The sequence below is a fragment of the Vicia villosa genome, linkage group LG4 (genome assembly GCF_029867415.1).
Source record: "Vicia villosa cultivar HV-30 ecotype Madison, WI linkage group LG4, Vvil1.0, whole genome shotgun sequence".
Taxonomy (NCBI): Eukaryota; Viridiplantae; Streptophyta; class Magnoliopsida; order Fabales; family Fabaceae; genus Vicia; species Vicia villosa.
In genome coordinates this window covers 167,790,738-167,807,458 of record NC_081183.1, presented here as the reverse complement: position 1 = coordinate 167,807,458, position 16,721 = coordinate 167,790,738, and the positions used below count along the sequence as shown (strand labels likewise).

The 16,721-nt window shown below is 35.1% G+C and overlaps 2 protein-coding genes across 3 annotated transcripts; both read right to left on the bottom strand.

Moving 5' to 3' along the window:
* Nucleotides 1–801: 801 nt before the first annotated feature.
* Nucleotides 802–4,465, bottom strand: LOC131595820 (serine/threonine-protein phosphatase PP1-like). Of its 2 annotated transcripts, none has more exons than XM_058868304.1 (4): nt 3,900–4,465; nt 2,989–3,548; nt 2,695–2,892; nt 802–2,331 (listed from the first exon to the last, which is right to left on the bottom strand). In XM_058868304.1, the coding sequence occupies exons 1-4, from the start codon at nt 4,072–4,074 to the stop codon at nt 2,299–2,301; spliced, it is 966 nt and encodes a 321-aa protein (XP_058724287.1). In that variant the 5' UTR covers nt 4,075–4,465; the 3' UTR covers nt 802–2,298. The 2 variants fall into 2 exon arrangements, with proteins under 2 accessions (XP_058724287.1, XP_058724286.1); XM_058868303.1 differs by having other exon boundaries at nt 802–2,334; nt 3,900–4,451.
* An 8,854-nt stretch (nt 4,466–13,319) lies between these two features.
* On the bottom strand, nt 13,320–16,407 carry LOC131595819 (cryptochrome-1-like). The gene is made up of 4 exons (XM_058868302.1): nt 15,515–16,407; nt 15,100–15,321; nt 14,270–14,976; nt 13,320–14,084 (listed from the first exon to the last, which is right to left on the bottom strand). The coding sequence occupies exons 1-4, from the start codon at nt 15,816–15,818 to the stop codon at nt 13,527–13,529; spliced, it is 1,791 nt and encodes a 596-aa protein (XP_058724285.1). The 5' UTR covers nt 15,819–16,407; the 3' UTR covers nt 13,320–13,526.
* Nucleotides 16,408–16,721: the final 314 nt, after the last annotated feature.

Genomic DNA, 16,721 nt, shown 5'->3' with positions numbered 1-16,721 from the left:
AAAATTCTTTATATCTCATCAGAGGTAAATTTAGAATATAAAAAATGAGAAGTGACATGTATAATTTTGGGGGTAGCAAGATAAATTCTCAATTTCTCGATAAGTACATATTAATAAAGATGGGCTAAGGTAATAAAAGGACCAAATTAATCGGGTCGGCTCAAAATCAATGCATAAGGAATGTTTGCAATAGGAACTAGACAATGCATTCAAAAACGGTTTAATGGATGTGATAGACTTAGGACAAACAAGGGAATAATAGCTATTATGACTATTAAATAGTCTTTATAGTCTTTAAATATGTGACGAGGCAAGATTACTATATAACAGATATTATCGCATAGGAAAGGAGAGAGACAATTCATATGCAAATTATTTCTAGAAATCCTTATTGTATTGCCACTCTAACACAAAGTAGTTTGTCCGTTCAGGCTTTATGCTTGAAGATTGTGTATAACTAACCTTATTTTTAACAGATACACTTAATAATAAAATAAAGAGTATTCTTTAAGATGAGACAGGTTCTAGGAAGCTTCGGATTTTACACTTAGCTTAGATTAATAGAAAATACAACGATCGAGAAAGATTCAGTTTATTAAACAAGCAATGCATAAATTAACATAATCCAATTTATACACAAGGCTCTAATTAAATTTAATAAATCAAAAGTCAATCTAGCATTAAGAGTTCATACATTCATAATCTCCGAAAGAAGATTTAAGTGACTACATCTATCTATCACATACATACGCTTACACAATAAGCAAATAAAAACTACCAACATGTGATACTAGAAAGTGATAAAATCCAAGTCAAGTAAATCTTTACTAGAATGTAAAAGAGATAGAGGATAAGAGATTGTACATTAGATTTATGCTAATTCAACGCATTGTCCTCACTTTACGCTTAGTTCAATCTTCACTGTCGAACCACTAAAATTTTGTTAGGTCTTCCACTATTTTGAAAATTATATGAGAGCTTTTGTTAGAACTAATAATCAAGACAACCCTGAACACTTCAAGCTAAATTATTAAGCAAACACAGGTCCAAATATGGATTTCCTTTATGTTGAGGTAGAACATAAAAAATTGTCAAATTCACAATTTGATCTTGAGCCAATTTCCTTGCTAGACCCAAAATTCTGCTCCAAGCTTCCGTTCCATAATAGTCTTCACTCAACCCAACCAGAAGTCCCTTGTCTGAGCCTTTATTCTATAGAAGGATTTTCGAAACTCCCAAATTTGTTCTTCAACAACCTTCACTTGGTTCTACCGAAGTCTTCAATAGAGGAGAAAATATTCTTTCTCTTTGGCGGAAGTCACTCTCCAGATACGAAAATAAAAATATTAATTCTTCAATCTGATACACACAAAAAGCTTCACAAAAAACATTAGATTGGGCATAAGTGTGATGTATTAGGCACGTCTGAAGTCCAATCTCCGTAACTTACCACTTTAATCAATTAAAAAGTGTCCCAAGAGCACTCGTTAGCATTTCCCTTATTTATTTGTGAGTTTGTGTGATATTTGATAAATGTTTGGATACTTTAAGACCAGAAAACAAATTTAAAGGATTTCGACCAGGAAAATGATAGCAATTTGAAACCTAAATCTACTTGATTTTCCATACTTGGGAGCAGGCATCTTTGTTCATGTATGTTTCCTTCAAAGAGGTGAACTATAACTCTGCTATTTACAGAATTTGGTTGTAAATTTTGTTTCTGTTTGAATGGCATAAAATAGCGGTATTTTGGAAGCCTGCCAACCTCAACTAAAATAACTGCTGCTTTACTGGTTTGTGGTTAGGGCATTAATCAGTGTTTCTGCATAATCTTGTTTATTCTACTGCGTGTGTTTCTGTTTTACACATTATTCTGCACTGTCTGGTTTTGCGATTCTAACTGTTTGTTAGCTGTTTTTCGATTTCATTACTTGAACTACGCATTTACGAGAAAATTACATCAATTTGATAATATTACAATGCAATTACACTAGTTAATAATACGCCATTATAATGCTTCCATTGTTATACAACCAGAGATATGAATACAAGAAGCACTAGAAAACTGTCTCACACAAAAAACTTAAAATAAAATAAAAAAACTTAGACCTCCATTTTTTTTTGGCAGCGTTGTGAATGAAAACATTCAACAATACTTGAAAGATAAACCATAGATAATTTTCCTGAGTTGTTCAAAATTGACAGTTATAGTCTTCCTTCACATTGTACTTAACAAAGATATAACTTTTTTATAGTCAACTTTTCGCTATGTTCCAAACTTTAGTGGTTTAGCACACCTCAATCAGCTCTTACTTTAGCACCAAGAAATGCCTTCTGGATATAAAAGAAGATGAAAAACAAAACATTTTAGATAAATTCAAATAACATAGATATTATAAACAACAAAACACAATGTTATACGCAAGGTTTTAAATAACGGTCGCAGTCGCGTAAAGACTTTCGCGGTTTTTGATCGATACAGGTTTTGCAGTACTGATTGTAGTCGTCGCCGTGTAAATTAACCATAATTTATTTCCAAGGTGAATAACATTATCGGTATCAGCACTTTCTGATACTGTTTTGTCACGGCCGTTTTTGCAGTAACGCCCGTTTTTTAGAACCTTGGTTATGTGACTAGATATGTGTGAATTTAGGATTAAACTGAAAAATCAAGGTTTTTGTTGGATCACTAACCTTGAATGAAGTGGCACTCCTAAAACCAAACTTAGGCATTTTATGATCCACAGGTTTTAATATCTGAAAAGAACACATGAGTGTTTCATCAACACTCATCATTGCTCCAGCATTGTCGAACTCTCCACAGTAATTCGGAGCCGAAAAAATAGTCACGAGTTGTCTATTAGCAAAAAACTCATAACCATCTTCAACAACCTATACAAAACAATACACAAGCAAGTTAATTATTCTTTATTTTATAAAGACTAAAACGATACTTAACACGAGATTACGAAAACGAGTCTGCAAAACCTGGTGAGCTCTGCAAATCAAATCAAGATCATGCCTATTAAGAAACTCCGCAACCTTACTTGCACCAAAAGTAAACGAAACACCGCGTTCGTTATCTCCCCAACCTTGAACATCTTTACTAGGATCAGACCACAAAAGATCGCATAAAAGACCGCTTTCAGGAACTTCAGTCGGCCTTGGCAAATTACTTATCTGTTTCAAACTATGCAGTTCAGGTGACAAACCACCATGCATACATATAATCTTATCATCAACGATAGCCGCGACAGGTAAACAGTTGAAACAGTCTGAAAATGTCTTCCATATTCTTACATTGAATCGCCTTTTACATTCATCGTAAAATCCATAGACGCGATTAATGGATGCGCATTCGTGGTTTCCTCTTAGAAGGAAGAAGTTTTCTGGATATTTGATTTTGTAGGCTAGAAGAAGACATATTGTTTCCAAGCTTTGTTTCCCACGGTCTACATAGTCACCTAAGAACAAGTAGTTTGAACGAGGAGGGAATCCACCATGCTCAAATAGGCTTAATAGGTCTGAATACTGACCATGGATATCTCCTAGTGAAATGAAGCAACATATTAGCCAAAGGATTTAATGCATATGCTAAGAGGCATCGGCCGAAAGCGGACGCTAATTAACAAGCATAAAACAGATGTTAGGTCTATATTAGCGTCGGCTTAATGGCTTAACATCAGCGTCGTCGTCTATATTAGCGTCAGCTTAACATCAGCGTCGTGTCTATATTAGCGTCGACTTAACATCAGCGTCGTGACGGACGCCTCGAATACATTTTTACTAAATATATATTTGTTTTGGCACCAATACTACTATTTTCATATAAATATAAATAGAAGAGATTATGAAGTATCTATAGAAAACAAAGAACATGAGGTTGAAAAATGGTTTACCACAAATCTTAATTGGTGCCTCAAGTTCCAACAGATTAGGCTGCTTCAAGAAGATATCTCTAGAAACCATGCAAAGTTGCTTAATCTCTCCTTCTGAAAGCTGAACCTGTTTCCCAGGTCTTCCTCTAACATCAAGCAACCTACTAATGATACCATCAAGAACCCTTCTTTCCATAATCAAGTAAGTAGAATAAAAAACATGGGATTGATGTTGTTGTGTGTCTTATATAATTAGCATCACTTTAAAACAAAGGCTATTAAAACTTCAACTCATAAAATGGAATCAATGCTTTGGATTTTGATATACAATCTTTTGAGGTTCATATTTGGTTCTGATTCTAGAGCTATTGGGAAAGGGTGGTGGCAGTTGAATTGGAAAGATAAGAATATATTCGGTTGAAAGGAAAGAGTAAACTTGAAACATAAACAAGATTTCATATAGAAGCTTAATATACATGTAGGGAGGGAAAGAATGAAGAATATAAGTTGAGGGGAAGGAATAAGGAGTAAAGTGGAGTGTGACTAATTGCTAACTAGGGAATGAGTGGACAATTGCATGATCCTAATAAGTTTTGGTTCAATCAATTTTATTTGTAGTGTTAAAGCAGAAAATGAGAGACATCAAGATTTTAGTGAAGAGAATATTGGCCTAAGCACTTGTTGAGTGCTACGCGTGGAGCCAAGTGTAACAGTTTAAATTAATCCAATCTATCCAGAAACACACATATTGTGAGATGTGATGTAATATTTTCCAGATTTCTATTTTTTTTTTACAAGATTTTTTTCAGAATTTCTATTTGAGAAATGTTGTTTTACGGTTCTGAAAAAATATCACTGAAAAATTATCGGGTCGAGTCACGGACTAGGTCGCTCTCTTTAAAACGTTTTGTGACACTGCTCAAAGTTGTGCAAAGCAGTCACTCAACCACAACACTTCTAGGATAAAACACTCAAGTTCTATATAGTATGATTACTACTTATACGGTAGGTAATCGGTCTAGAGTTACACCTTCTGATGACACTATGACTAGTCGGATATGGTATAAATATCTTGGAGGTGACAATAAAGCAGGAAATGCAATCTTAGTTTCAAGGACTTGGTTATGAGGAAGGGTTTGTCCCTAATGAGGTGCCCTCTGTAACATCCCTTTTCTAAATCCCAAATATACATATATATTCACAGAGTAAAGTATAATGCATATAATAAAGGGTGTCGCATGTCGTTTCCAATATAATTGAAAATCAAACATAAATATACAATTAACATGCACGTGATCAAATTATAATACATATCGAACTTCATGTTTTCTCAAGTATGCATATCGCAACGGAATATTATTTTCTCAAGCATTTCAATGATTATATCCCATACTATAATCATCTACCAACATAAAGCCATTATCATATCATAAATGTGCCATATGAATTCAAACATAGGCACCGATACCACTTAACATAATATATCCAATACAATGCTAAAATAAGATAGATAGAACAATATCTCAAACAACCAAACATGAGTTCAAATACCCCCCGTGTTACATGGTCAGAGCATTGACTCAATACCTAACAAAATGAAAAATAACTGATACATTCCTCGGCTAAATCCTCGTGCAAGCACACTACTCGTCGGAACCTGCGCGATGTCGCATTGAACATCATTCAAACAGAAGGGTGAGAATTCACATCATAATGAATACTATAATATGTACAATGAATATAGTACACTACAATCCAACAAATTCATCACGATTGATAATTTAATGAGTTCTACAATTATTGCACATAACACAAATCTCCAATTATCACATAAGCACACATTAATCCAAACATCACATAGCAAAATCAATGTGATTCCAAGTGCAATTAATGCAACTCATGCATGTGGTACCATGTGAACATCAAGCTCACCGCTCCCGATTCCATATTCAAGAACCAGAGCCACGCTTCCGGTCCAGACAAGACCAAAGCACTCAAAACATGAACATATAGTCTACCGCTTCCGATCCACATAGGAACAAAGCCACGCTTCTACTTCCATTCAAGGATCAAAGCAACACCTTTATTTCCCCTTCAAGGAAGGCCATCATGAATGCATGCACAATTACCACAAAAACATATGCAATTAAGATCATCCAACAATCTTAACGTACCGCATACCACAATAATTCAACACATTGAATTATCCACCAATTACATAACATACATCCATCATCTAAACATCATCAACAATGCATCAAATTAGCATTAAACATTTACACACATCACGAATAACATATAACATCATAGCTCAAAATGTTATTATCGCCCAACATCAATTCACATATTACATAAATACAATTCACGTAACATGTCTTCACTCACGTACGCATCATACTCATAGTATTCACCAATTCAACACATCATCATAACATATACTAAACAATACCAACACATTTTATTCACATCCAACATCAATTCATTATAACACATACATTAAGCCACGACAAAACATAGTTAAATAAATTCACAATAGAAAAACATTAACTATTGCTATATCACCACATGGTCTCATTGTCTCATCATAAGGAAATCACTCATCAAGTATAACATAACATAGTCACACCAAGTCATAACAAAGAACATATTTCCTATGTTATCTCTACATATTTCATCTTTTCATCTTTGTTACAATCTCTAGAGACTATCCCCTATGATTTATTTTATTTTACCATTGTATATTTCAACTCATTAACTTTCCCACACTTCGAACGGGACTCAAAACAGAGTTACGGTTCAAAAGTTATGGCCTTTAGAAAATCTGTTAAAACTGGATAACTCACAGTCCACTCAGGCCGACCCATGAGTCAACGCATACCCTGCAGTGGTCGACTCATGACCTGCAGCGGTCGATCGCTTGCTGAAAACAGATATTCTCGCTCTTGCGGGTCAGCTCAGGCCGACCCTGCCTTCTATAATGGTCGACTCATGATGCGTAAAAACCCAAAAATCACCATTTTCTTCCCCATTCCCCTCATACAACAACCACTAACCCACATACAATTTATACATCAATTGACAACAAATATCTCATTAATTTATCAAACAACATCCATTTACTACCATCTAACATGATTCAAAACAATCACTTCATGGATTCTAAACAAACCCTAACATGGAAATTATGAAATAGAGAGATTAAGAACCTAAGCATACCACTACCCATTGCACACATATATACCTATAATAATGAGGAGTCTCCCCCTTACCTTAGGTTAGATCTCCATCTTCTTCTAATTTTCTCTTTCCCCCCTCTCTCTTCCCTTCTCTTGAGCTCTTTCTTTTCTCTTCTTTCTCTTATGTTCTATTGTCTTGAGTTCTCTCCTCTCTTCTTCCAAAATGAATGTTATGAGAGACTAAACCTAATCCCTCTTACTATCTTTCTCAAATCAAATAGGCTTAGTCACTCACACCCCCTTATTACTTCTATTTCAATTAATTAGGCCCAATAGCTATTATCTCATTATTCTATCAATAATTCTAATAACCCAATTAGCACAATAACACACAATTAAATAATAAACACACCAAGTAATAATTAAATAAATAACTACTAAATAAAATAATTATTTAAATAAATAAATAAAAATTGGGAAGTTACAACTCTCCCCCACTTAAAAGATTTTCGTCCTCGAAAATTACCTAAAGTGAACAACTCCGGATACGAATCCTTCATCTTACTCTCGAGTTCCCACGTCACATTGCTATTGGCCGGTCCTCCCTAAACCACTTTTACCAAAGCGATTTCCTTACCACGAAGTTTCTTCACTTCACGATCCTCAATCCGTATAGGTGAAACATCAATCGTCAAGTTATCCCTTACTTGAACATCATTTAATTGAACAACATGCGATGGGTCCGCAATGTATCTCCTCAATTGAGACACATGGAACACATCATGAAAATTAGCAAGCTATGGTGGTAATGCAGTCTGATATGCCACCTCACCTACTCTCTCGGAAATATGATACGCACCAATAAAACGCAACGTCAACTTACGCGACTTCAAAACTCTACCAACACCTGTTATCGGCGTAACTCAAAGAAAGACATGTTCATCCTTCTCAAACTCAAGTGTTTTCTTCCTATTATCATGGTAACTCTTCTGACGAATCCGAGAAGCTCTCATTTTCTCTTGAATCATCTTAATCTTATCTGTAGTCTGTGGAACTATCTTGGGTCCAATCACAATACTTTCTCCAAATTCATACCAACATAAAGGAGTCCTACACCTTCTACCATACAAAGCTTCAAAAGGTGTCATTCCAATACTCAAATGGAAATTGTTGTTATAAGTGAACTCAATCAACGGCAAAAACATATCTCAAGCACCTCCTTGCTCAAAAACACAAGATCTCAAAATATTCTCAAGCGACTGAGTTGTCATCTCCGTCTGACCATCAGTTTGCGGATGATAAGCATAACTCAAATGCAACTTAGTACCCAAAGCACCTTGCAAATAAACAATCCTCTCAATATATAGCTTTGCCATTCTCTCCATCGAATAATTCATCCTCATCGGAATAAAGTGAGCAGATTTCGTCAATCTATCAACAATAACCCAAATCGTTTCACAATTACTCAAAGTTCTCGGCAAACTCGAAGGATGGCTTGATTAGATCAATCCAAGATGTTTATTATGTACCAGATCTCAAGATCGACATCTTGAGTTTGGGGCAACTTACAAAAAAAGGCTATTCGATACTTATAAAAGATCGGACATTGCATTTGAAGGACAAGCTAGGGCATCTGATTGCTCGTGTCAAAATGGAAAGAAACCGAATGTACAAACTACATCTGAGAAACGTTGGAGAAATTTTTTTGCAAGCCAATGTCGAAGACAAAGCGTCACTATGGCATCTACGGTTTGGTCATCTACATCATGATGGTTTGAGAAGGTTAGCGAAGCGGAACATGGTGCACGGGCTACTAGACATGGACTGTGAAGGAAAGTTTTGTGAAGAATGTGTGCTTAGCAAACAAACAAGAACCTCATTTCAGAAGAAGGCAGAATATCAAGCTAAACATATTCTTGAACTGATTCATACTGACATATGTGGGTCAATCACTCCGGAATCTTTTAGTGGCAAAAGGTATTTCATTTCTTTTATCGATGATTTCTCACGAAATACTTGGGTTTATTTCTTGAAAGAAAAATTTGAAACATTCGAGGTGTTCAAAAAGTTCAAAGTAATGGTGGAGAAGGCAGCTGACAAACACATCAAAGTCATTCGATCTAACAGAGGTGGTGAGTATATTTCGACAACCTTTATGAAGTATTGTGAAGAGTAAGGCATAAGGAGATTCCTAATTGCACCATATTCACCTTAGCAAAATGGTATGGCTGAAAGGAAGAATTGAATAGTTCTCGGCATGGTTCGATCAATGCTTAAGAACAAGAACGTGTCGAAGGAATTTTGGGCAGAAGTTGTACAATGTGCCATTTATGTTCACAATCAATGTCCACATTCAAATTTAGAAGATCAAACACCACAAGAAGCATGGAGCAGACATAAGCCAACAGTTTCTTATCTCAAAGTATTTGGTAGTGTGGGTGATGTACACGTACTGGATCAACGAATAACGAAGCTCGAAGACAAAATTCAGAAGTACATATTCAATGGGTATGATGAGAAAACAAAAAGGTACAGGCTATTCGATCCCATGAGCAAGAAGGTGAAAGTGAGTAGAGACGTTCGAATAAACGAAGCGAGTAAATGGGACTGGAAAAATTCGACAGAGGTCATCGTCGAAGTTGGAGAATCATCAATCGCTATACCAATAAGCATTTCAACAAACCTTGAAGATTCTGACAATGAAGATGAACTTCTACAACCCAGAATGCAAAGTCTGCAAGATTCGTATGATACGAGAGAAAGGTACACCTTGTATTTCTTTTAGCAGATACTGAAAACATTAGCCTTGAAGAAGCATTGCAAGACGAAAAATGGAAAACTGCCATGAACGAAGAGATTAAGGCCATTGAATGTAACAACACATGGGAACTAGCAGAATTACCAAACGGAAGTCAACCCATTGGTGTGAAGTAGGTATTTAAGAAAAATATGAACGCTCACGGCAAAATAGAATGGTATAAGGCGCGACTTGTTGCGAAGGGATACAAGCAGAAAGCAGGAATTGACTATTACGAAGTATTTGCACCTGTTGCAAGAATGAAGACAATTCGATTTACTCATCTCACAAGCTGCTTAATTCAAATGGTCGATATTTTAAATGGATGTCAAGTCAACATTTCTAAATGGTGTGCTCGAAGAAGAATTTTACATCGAGCAACCACCCAGATACATGAAAGTCAGAAAAGAAGAAAAAGTGCTAAACTTGAAGAAGGCGCTTTATGGGTTGAAGCAAGCACTGCGAGCGTGGAATACACACATTGACACATACTTCAAAGAGAATAGTTTCAAGAAATGTCCCTACAAACATGCTCTGTATGTAAAGAATGGTCAAATGATAGAAGAATTCAAGGGCATAATGACACGTGAATTCGAGATGACAGACTTAGGTCTGATGAGATTTTTTCTTGGTCTGGAGGTTCGACAAGAAGAAACGGGAATTTTTATTTCACAGGAGAAATATGTAAAATAAATCTTGAAAAAATATAAAATAGAAAGCAGTAATCTGATCTCGACGCCAATGGAACTAGGTGCAAAGCTGTCAAAATTTGATGGAGGAGAACGTGTCGAAGCAAGCAAATATCGAAGCGTTGTAGGAAGTCTTCGCTACTCACATGTACAAGGCCAGATCTTTCGCTTAGTGTCGGAATTGTAAGTCGTTTCATGGAGGAACCAGTCTATACGCATTAGAAGGCATTTAAAAGAATCCTTCGATACATCCAAGGAACTGTGTCACTTGGATTTTTCTACTCAAGAATAGAAGATTACAAGTTGATTGGTTATTCCGACAACGATTGGTGCGGAGATATAAACGATTGAAAAAGCACCTCATGATATGTGTTCTTTATGGGAAACACTGCATTCACATGGCTTTCTAAGAAGCAACCGATAGTAACGCTTTTGACATGTAAAGCTGAATATGTGGCAGCATCTTGGTGTGTTTATCATGCAATATGGCTTAGAAGATTGTTGAGCAAAATGGAGCTAAAACAGGTAGATGCAATAGTAATACAAGTGGACAACAAATCAGCAATTGAGTTAACAAAGAATCTAGTTAATCATGAAAGAAGAAAACACATCGACGTTCGCTTCCACTTCATTCGAGAACATGTGAAAGAAGGAAGTGTCGAATTGAGACTTGTAGCAAGCAAGGATCAAGCAGCAGATATTTTCACAAAACCATTATTGAAAGAAATTTACGACAGAGGCAAGAAATTGATAGGCATGATGGATAGAAGAAACATTTAAGTTTATAGGGGAATTTTGTTGAATAAACTTAAATATTATGTTAAGTGAGTTTCTATTAATAAGTTAGTAGAAAAGCAAAGAGTCTCTTGTAGTTGGAAGGCCAAGAGATAGTGGCCTATTAATAGTATCTAATATAGCATCATGTTTGTAGTTTTCATTTCAATAGAATATATATATAAAAGTACTGCTTCTGTTTACAAAGATTGCATTATATATGATCCAGGTGCTCTTTATGGTTGTTCAATTTTAATGGTTTGTTTTATCGATGTTACAGACGTGCATAAACTGGCACATAGCATCATGGCAATTCTAGATCAACATTGCACTACCTGACAGAGTAGGCCTGAATACGAATACACTTCCAACTTAACCTGCAACACAACCGTGCGAGACAAACCACACGTCCTATTTCGGAACTCAACCACAGTATGATTCAAATGTAAATCCTTGATGTTTGATACTATTGTTTATGATAATCGTTGATGTTTAATTAGAATGTTTATGATACTCTATATGAGTAAAGCACTCATTTTAAATCTGTGAAAGGTGAGTTCAAAGAAGTTTTTCATTTCACTAGTGTTGTATTCAAAGAAGTGTTCCAAAACATTTGAAAGGTGTGTTTTTAGAAATCTATTTTATCATTCCATTCAAAAAAATGAAACATTGTTGTACTTTACATCCAACATTTCTCTTTTTGTGTATGACTTTTTCAGGTTAAAGCTTTCACTTCATTTTGAAGATTCATGTCAAAACTTTTAGAGTATGTTTGGATGAGGTAATTGGAAATTTTAAAGAAATTTAAAATTCAAAGCAATTTAAATGATTCAATTGAAATTCATTCATTTTTAAATTATTTTGTTTGGATGAAGTATTAAGATAATTCATTGTTAGAATTTTGGGGTTATTTTTTATAAAATTTAAATTTTTGGACCAAATAAAAAATTTAAAAGTAGGGACCAATGTGCAATTTTTAAAAATTTGAAGGACCAAATTGTAAAATTTAAAAATTATTAAGGACCAATTTGTAATTTTTTGAAAATTTTTGGGGTCAAATTTGTAATTTTGGAAAATATGAGGACTAATTTACAAAATTTGAAGAAATAATAGTAACAAATACATTTAATGGAGTATGAGAGGAATTTCAAATTCTTTAGTTTTTGGTGTCATTTTAAAATGATTAAATTTAACTTAGATAAAATGCTACATAAATTTCCATCATTTTAACAATTCTTCATTTTTGTATCTAAACAATAAATTTTGTGCAAATCATTTTAAATTCCCTCAAAACATTACATTACCTCATTAAAATGCTTCATCCAAACACACTCTTATTGTTATTTTATTATTATATAATTATTATCATTTGAAAAATCTCAAATACTATAATTTTTTTAATTATTTACACAATATCATAAATAAATTACCCGAGTGGGAGCACTAGTTTCTTACTAGTTCTCTTATAACCAACAATACTTTAAATTTATTCTATTTCTCATCTTTTTCTCTTTTTTTACACTCTTTCTCATCTCTTTCTCTCTTCTTAATTCCTCTTCACAACCAAATACACCCTTAATATCCATGCATAATTACCAACTGAACTAGCTTAACAGGACAGTCAAGTGGTGTATTTATTCATCGCTAAAACTACCTTTCCTAGCAATTAACAGAAAATAACAAATAAACTAATTATTTATTATCTAACACAATCAACAAGAAGGTGAAAACAGGCTTTGTGGAGGTATGTATATCATTCATGAAAATAAACTCTAGGAGCATGATAATGCTAACATTTATATTCATTATTCTTAGTTTGAATATATCAATGAGAAAGATACACAACCATAGTAATTAGTGGCCATCAAATATCTTGATTCAACTTCCAATAATTATATTCAGATAAGTGATGTTTAATAAGAAGCACTAAGATATGCACGTCCAAGTCAATTTATAATGGTAGCATATCAAATTTCTGTTTGATTATAATAGAAAAAGCTCAAGATAAGTCAATTTTTTGGTGAGGCTAATTGGTTTACCAAGACATTGAAAATTCTAAACATGAAAAAAAGAAATAAATGATTGTTTCAAGTCAGCACTGTTAAATTCTCTCAAGAAAATAAAGTTTCTTTTTACAATCTCACCAAAAAAGTTTCATCACCATTAAATCAAAATGTTCATTCTGTTCTTGTGCCATGAGTCCATGACCACTTTATGGGACATAAAATGAAGAAGTGCTTGAACACTGTCTCTTGGATGAAGATTCAGCAGTAGAACAGTCTTCTTGATCAATGCATGACACCTCAGTATGGTCGCTACGATTATGCGACTTATCTGGTTTCCGATCCTCTTCAGCCATATATTTCAGTCTCTTTGTATCAGGAGGGTCATCACTCTTGAGATTCTGAAGTATCGGGACCGTTTGGTCATCCGACGAAGTAGCGCCGTGTGGAGCCTTGTCCTTCAAGAAAACTTTTGGAATCAACAGTTTTTCATTTTCATCAACAACTTGTTTATCTTGTGAGCTAGAAGCTTTAGTAGCTGCTTCAGTTTCCCACATCTTGAATATAGCTTGACTCAATTGTTCTCTTGCTAAATCTATGTCAATGATTGGCTTTGGATAGTTTTGACCTAACTCTACACCTGATGCTGTGAGCACGCCGTGCGGCGCATCCCATGGATGATGAATCCACTCAGCAGGCATTCTTGCTAACTCGGGAAGCCATTGACGAATGTACTCGCCTTCTGGATCGTACTTCGTCCCTTGAATCTGTTTCACAAAAGTTAGACAAAATTAGAGTTCTTGCTAAAATAGTGTCACAGTTAAATAATGCCTCATAAAATATTATCAGAGACGTTTAAATAGGATCTCTATTTGTTTTGTTATGGTTAAACTGCGGGATAATCTACACCAAAAGCTTGAGACGGCTCTGAATATAAGAAAACATGACATACCTTTGGGTCGTCCAACCGCTCAAGCTTGTGACCATCAGGTAAGCTACCTGAGATATACTGCCATCCCAAAATATCGCTCTCGAGATCTGCATCTAATAGTGTATCCCAAAAGTATTTCATTCCCCATTTCCAAGGTATAAGCAACATTTTCACAGCAAAACTCGAAACTATGACTCGCATTTTGTTGTGTATCCATCCTGTTGCCCAAAGCTCTCTCATTCCTGCATCAACTAATGGATATCCAGTTCTACCTTGCCTCCAAGCTTTAAAATTCGAAGGATCATTATTCCAAGGAAAAAATTTCAGGTTCCCTAACAATGGCCTCTCGAGTGTGAATGGAAAACTAAAACAAAGATAACGCGAGTACTCTCTAAATCCAATAGCCCTGAGGAAAAGTGTTGCACTCTCTTCACCAACGATGTTTCCTTCGTGTGTCCATAATATCTGTTTTGTGCGTGCAAGCTGAAATACTTTCCTCACACTCAATTCTCCGAAATGAATATATGGTGATAAGAGTGAGGTGGAGTCGCCACCGAGGCTTAATCGGTTTTTTGAGTAGTGAAGTAAGTGGTTTTCGACGAATTCAGTTAATGCCTTGTCACTTTTGCTCCAACCTGGAGACCATGCTCTTCCTAATGATGCATTGCTTGATATTTCTAACTCATCTTCAAGACCTAGTTGCTCAATTGAATGTTTCTCGACATCACCTGTCGTCAAAACAAGAAAAGAAACAAATTCTCACATGAATTTGTAGACAGTATGGTATAAATATAATAACAGAATAACATCAACACATGTTGCAAATTGTAGTAACTTATATGAAGTTGTACCTTGAGCTAGAATTAATTGACAAGGAGGAATAGGCGAATAAGTTTTCATTTGCATGTGCAAGCATCTGTTCCAAAAAGCATCAAAAGTTGTAAACGCATGTCCATTTTCATCGAATATATCCCACGGTTCATACAATAAGTCCCCATTGTAGCTTTGCACAGAAACACCATGTTCCACTAGTTTTTCTTTGATGTTATGATCACGAACAAGCGAAACAGGATCTGTTAAGAGGTAGTGAGAATTCCATGAGTATATAAAGCACGGATACAGACACCAGACACGGATATCGGACGCAGACACTGACACGCATTTTTCCAGAGGTGTTGGTGCTACATAGCCATGAATGTTTGCAATAAATAAAACTCAAAAACATTCAACAAAGAAGTCTAAAAACAGCACACAAAAAGCCCTTACCATAGAGATGATTGAACACCACTTTTGTAGCATGAACAGCATTTACACACTCCAAAAGTGCTTGAAGAGTGCTATCAGTTTTGATGATTACAAGTCCAGCTCCAAGAGATTTCAGTGATTGATCCAATTGAACAAGAGACTGCTTCATCCACCACCTTGAAACCCTACCTGGATAAAACTGTCCTTCTTCTTTAGGACACCAAATAAAGACAGGAAAAACAGAACCATCCCTTGCAGCAGCAGCTAATGCAGGATTGTCCTCAATTCTCAGGTCCCTCCTAAACCAAACAATAGTCCTATTCATACCTATTCAAGGTTCCTAATAAGACAATAAAAAGTAACAGATATCTCAGACAGTGGATCTAAGGTTCAGCAGCACAACACAAGATAGCTTCAAATCAGTGTCAAATTTGACTTAATTCTTAAGATATGCAACCAACATGAAGTATAGACACTGATGTTATTTCAAATTCTATGCCTGTTTGTTCTCTAAAAAGCAAGCAACCAAAATCTCTGTCATAGAAACTTTTCCCCACATGTCTCACACATCAATCTTAACCCCATCAACATGAAAAAAAAAATAATAATTTCTATTTTACAACAAAAATCCTAAACAACATTAACCAAGGTTCTCCACTAAAACATGATAAAAAAACAGAACTTTAGATACAAAAAATATATATATAGATGAGTAACATGTGTTAGTAAAAAGCTCTTGAATTTCAGCCACAACAAAATTGAATACTGAATTTCTAGAATTTAAGTGATTATGAGGTAGATATTGATATGGAAATTTAGGATTGGTTTGAAGAGAGAAGTGATTGATTGTATGTGAATAAAGAAAATGTGAATTTGTCTTTTTGTGTCAATAGGTTCAAAGTATGGATGAAAGATCACGTGGGGAGCATGCAGTGAAATAAAGAGGAGGTGAGTGGGGAGGGTCACAGAGATACAGTACATCATGGGAAGATCAGGAAGATCCTAGCAGTACATTCTTTAATACTTATTTTTTTATTGAAATTTAAATTTGATAATGGGCTCAAATAAATTATGAAGAGTCACTATCAATTTGGAAGCTTTTACTAACTACTAGGAGCGGGACGGGTAACATTCCAAAATCACTGGCCCACCAGCCACCACACATTTCACAGAAATTAGTATTAGAGTTACTTCTGAAAAACACGGTGAATATAGCCTAAAACATGTA

Excerpts from the sequence above, each read along its gene's own strand:
- LOC131595819 (XM_058868302.1), bottom strand. The coding sequence starts at position 15,818 with ATGAATAGGACTATTGTTTGGTTTAGGAGGGACCTGAGAATTGAGGAC. Across the intron at positions 15,322-15,514 it reads GGTGTTCAATCATCTCTATG|ATCCTGTTTCGCTTGTTCGT; the intron begins GTAAGGGCTTTT and ends ACCTCTTAACAG. Across the intron at positions 14,085-14,269 it reads AGCGGTTGGACGACCCAAAG|ATTCAAGGGACGAAGTACGA; the intron begins GTATGTCATGTT and ends TTTGTGAAACAG.
- LOC131595820 (XM_058868303.1), bottom strand. The coding sequence starts at position 4,074 with ATGGAAAGAAGGGTTCTTGATGGTATCATTAGTAGGTTGCTTGATGTT. Across the intron at positions 3,549-3,899 it reads GGCACCAATTAAGATTTGTG|GAGATATCCATGGTCAGTAT; the intron begins GTAAACCATTTT and ends TCATTTCACTAG. Across the intron at positions 2,335-2,694 it reads GGAGTGCCACTTCATTCAAG|AAGGCATTTCTTGGTGCTAA; the intron begins GTTAGTGATCCA and ends TTTTATATCCAG.